At 45.9% G+C, this 4,095-nt stretch overlaps 1 protein-coding gene across 1 annotated transcript; it reads right to left on the bottom strand.

Moving 5' to 3' along the window:
* Window positions 1–1,185: 1,185 nt before the first annotated feature.
* LOC112629346 (actin, cytoskeletal 4-like) lies at window positions 1,186–3,301 on the bottom strand. Its single transcript, XM_025392908.1, has one exon. The coding sequence runs from the start codon at window positions 2,309–2,311 to the stop codon at window positions 1,574–1,576; it is 738 nt and encodes a 245-aa protein (XP_025248693.1). The 5' UTR covers window positions 2,312–3,301; the 3' UTR covers window positions 1,186–1,573.
* Between the last annotated feature and the right edge of the window lie 794 nt (window positions 3,302–4,095).

Raw genomic sequence — 4,095 nt, 5'->3', positions numbered from 1 at the left:
GTAATGATGTCAAGCATCTTTTCATGTGCCTATTGGCCATTTGTAGATCTTTCATTTTTTTCTTTAGATGGAGTCTTGCTCTGTCACCCAGGCTGGAGTGTAGTGGCGCAATCTTGGCTCACTGCAACCTCCACTTCCCAGTTCAAGCGATTCTCGTGCCTCAGCCTCCTGAGTAGCTGGGACTACGGCCACCACACCCGACTAATATTTGTATTTTTAATAGAGATGGGGTTTCACCATGTTGGCCAGGCTGGTCTTGAACTCCTGACCTGAAGTGATTCACCTGCCTTGGCCTCCCAAAATGCTGGGATTACAGGGGTGAGCCACCACGCCCTGCTGATGCTTTGCTTTTGATGTTATATTTGAGAAACTTGCCTACTTTAAAGTCACAAAGATGTATACCTATGTTTTCTTCTAAGAGTTTCTAGTTTAGTTCTTACCTTTAGGCCTTTGATGTATTTTGAGTTAATTTTTTATGTGGTGTGAGGTAGGCATCCAACTTCATTCTTTTGCATGTAGATATCCAGTTGTCCAAGCATCATTTATAGAAATGGTCTTTTCCCCCACTGAATGATCTTGGGATTGTTGTTAAAAATAGATTGGCCACAGAAAAAAGAGAAAACCAAAATTTGTCGTCATCTCTTAAAGAATTAAGAATTGTGCATAAAAACCTTACATCAATTAAAACACTGAATACATTTACAATGTAAATGCAAACTTATTCCAGCTCAAGGCAAGTAACAGCCTACTGGTGTCCTGGCAGGAAAACATCAGGAAAGAAAGGAAACTAGGTCCTAAGGTTTGGACTTCTCCAACCCTGACAGACAGGCAAGACAGAAATGACAACTGGTGGAGGGGCTCCTGCTGGTCTCTAGACAAATTCTGGAACACTGAGCTCTGACACATTAGTACCCTGCACAGATGGAAAGACTGCAGGTCAGGCAGAATCACCAAGCCACGGACTTCTCTTCCACAAGCATGTTCTCACCTCTGCCATGAAGTGACTGAGCCACATGTACTAAGGGTTTAAATAAAAGATAAGTACAAGGTATTAAATACCAAGGAAACAGTTAACTTCAATACAAGGTCAAAATCAGCAACAAATCCTACAATCCAGTGCTGACATCAGACACAAGCTTCAAGGACAAATTTCTTTTCTTTTCTTTTTATTTTTATTTATTATGGTTTTTTTTTTTTGAGTTGGAGTTTCACTCTTGTTGCCCAGGCTGGAGTGCAATGATGCGATCTCAGCTCACTGCAACCTCCGCCTCCCAGGTTTAAGCAATTCTCCTGCCTCAGCCTCCCGAGTAGCTAGGATTACAGGCATGCGCCACCACGCCCGGCTCATTTTGTTTTTTCAGTAGAGACGGGGTTTCTCCATGTTGGTCAGGCTGGTCTCAAACTCCCAACCTCAGGTGATCTGCCCAACTGGGCCTCCAAAAGTGCTGGGATTACAGGCATAAGCCACCGCACCCAGCCTGACAAATTTCTTTTCAAAGGGTTGTTTCAGTTTCCTAAGTCTAGCATGAGATGTATACATTTGCCAGGGACAAATTTATACTTCTGAATTGACTCAGGCAGCACAGGCTACATATCTCCTCACAGTCCATTTAGAAGCATTTGCATTGAACAGTGGAGGGCCTGACTGGTGGCACTCCTGCTTGCTGATCCACATTGGCTGGAAGGTGAACAGTGAGGCCAGGATGGAGCTGCTGATCCACATGGAATACTTGTGCTCAGAGACAGCCATGATCTTGATCTTCATGGCCCTGGGTGCCCGGGCAGTGATCTCCTTCCATATCCTGTGTGTGATGCTTGGGTGCATGGCAATGCTGCCAGACAGCACCACATTGGTGTACAGGTCCTTGCAGATATCCACATCCCACTTCATGATGGAGTTCAAGGTGGTCTCCTGGATGCAGCAAGATTCCATGCCCAGGAAGGAGGGCTGGGACAGTGCCTCTGGACACCAGAACCACTCATTGCTGATGGTGACCACCTGGCTGTGGGACAGCTCGTAGCTCTTCTCCAGGAGGGAAGAGGACACGGCAGTGGCCATCTCCTGCTGCAAGTCCAAGGCAACATAGCACAGATTTTCCTGGATGTCACGCACAAATCCCCCACTCCACTGTGGTGATGAAGCTGTAGTAGCCCCCACGAGGATCTTCACCAGGTAGTCGGCAAGGTCCTGGCCAGCCAGGGCCAAACACAGGATGACTGGGGGAGGGTGGTTGTATCCCTGAAGATGGGCAAGTGTGGGTGACCCTATCGCCTGAGTCCGTGATGGTGCCAATGGCGCTGACAGAGGCATGCAGGGACAGGGTGACCTGAATGGCCCTGTACCTAATTGGGGTGTTGAAGGCCCCAAACATGATCTGAATCATCTTCTTTCTGTTGGCCTTGGGGGCCTCGATCAGCAGCACCATGTGCTCCCTGCGGGCCACGTGCAGCCCCTTGTGGAAGGTATGGTGCCAGATCTTCCCCATTTGGTCCCAGTTGGTGACAAGGCCTGCTCCATGGGATGCTTCAGGGTCAGGATGCTGCTCGCTCTGGGCCTCATCGCCCACATAGGAGTTCTAGCCCCTGCCCACCATCATGCCCTGGTGCCGTGGGTGCCTGACATTGGAGAGGAACATGGCTTGAGGGCATTGTCCCCAGCAAAGGCAGACTTGCACATGGCAAAGCTATTGTCAACAAAGAGCAAGGTGATTTCTGCTTCCATTGTGATCTGTTGGGGGAATGATGGGACAATGTCGAGTGTGGTCTGGCAGCAGCCAGGGAGAACTTTAAATAATTTTTACCTAAAATTGTAATACATTATTCTATTTTGGTATAAATAGTTAAATAACATTGTGAATTTTAATACACTTTCCAGTTTTTCAATATTTTCCAACCACTTTAGCGTTCTGAAAAAAATTAACCATTTAAGAATATATTACAAAGTGTATGGGGCACACATTTTTTTATTTGCCTCAGGAACCAATATGTTGAGACATGGCATTATTGATTCAGCTGTGTGGGGCTTAACTATTGGAAAACAGATTTTTATTTTTACTCTGTGAGTTTGAGTGTAGTGTGGAAAATCATCTGCTAAAAGTATCCCCATATTACAGATAAAGACTCTATTAAGAAAGGCTAAGCAACTGTCCAAGGTCCCCAACTCTGCTAGGTAGTTACCCTACAGCTTGTGTTATTGGCCTCCACTCATGGTACTTATAGAGTTGATTAGCTAATAATCAGGTATTGTTTCTTGTATGTGGCTTTGTCTCTATTGATTATATCCATTATATGTTAATATTTGATTCTTTGAACCAAATATGTTAATATTTGATTCTTTGAACATTCTTGTGAACATTTAATAAGGTTGAAATCTGAGTGAAAGGGACTTTATATACCATGGAGATAATCCATCCTGCAGTTCCCTAAGGAGCCAATAAAAGATGTCTAAGCCATAGAAATTATGTAATTAGATATATTTTATTTATTTATTTATTTATTTATTTATTTATTTAAGATGGAGTCTCAACTCTGTTGCCCAGGCTGGAGTGCAATGGCACAATCTCGGCTCACTGCAACCTCCACCTCCCAAGTTCAAGTGATCCTCCTGCCTCAGCCTCCCGAGTAGCTGGGATTACAGGCACCCACCATCATGGCCAGCTAATTTTTTTTGTATTTTTGTAGAGACAGGGTTTCACCATGTTGGCCAGGCTGGTCTCGAACTGTTAACCTCAGGTGATCCGCCCAAAAGTGCTGGGATTACAGGCATGAGCCACTGAGCCTGGCATACATATGTCTGAAAGAATAATGAGCGGCCAGTATAAAAGATACTGGAAACAGGCAGGGCGCAGCGGCTCACGCCTGTAATCCCAGCACTTTGGGAGGCTGAGGCGGGAGGATCACGTGGTCAGGAGATCGAGACCATCCTGGCTAAAACAGTGAAACCCTGTCTCTCCTAAAAATACCAAAAAATTGGCCAGGCATGGTGGCAGGCACATGTAGTCCCAGCTACTCAGGAGGCTGAGGCAGGAGAATGGCGTCAACCTGGGAGGCGGAGCTTGCAGTGAGCTGAGATCGCGCCACTGCACTCCAGCCTGG

Source organism: Theropithecus gelada, chromosome 7b (genome assembly GCF_003255815.1).
Source record: "Theropithecus gelada isolate Dixy chromosome 7b, Tgel_1.0, whole genome shotgun sequence".
NCBI lineage: Eukaryota > Metazoa > Chordata > Mammalia > Primates > Cercopithecidae > Theropithecus > Theropithecus gelada.
This window is presented reverse-complemented; position numbering and strand designations above follow the sequence as displayed.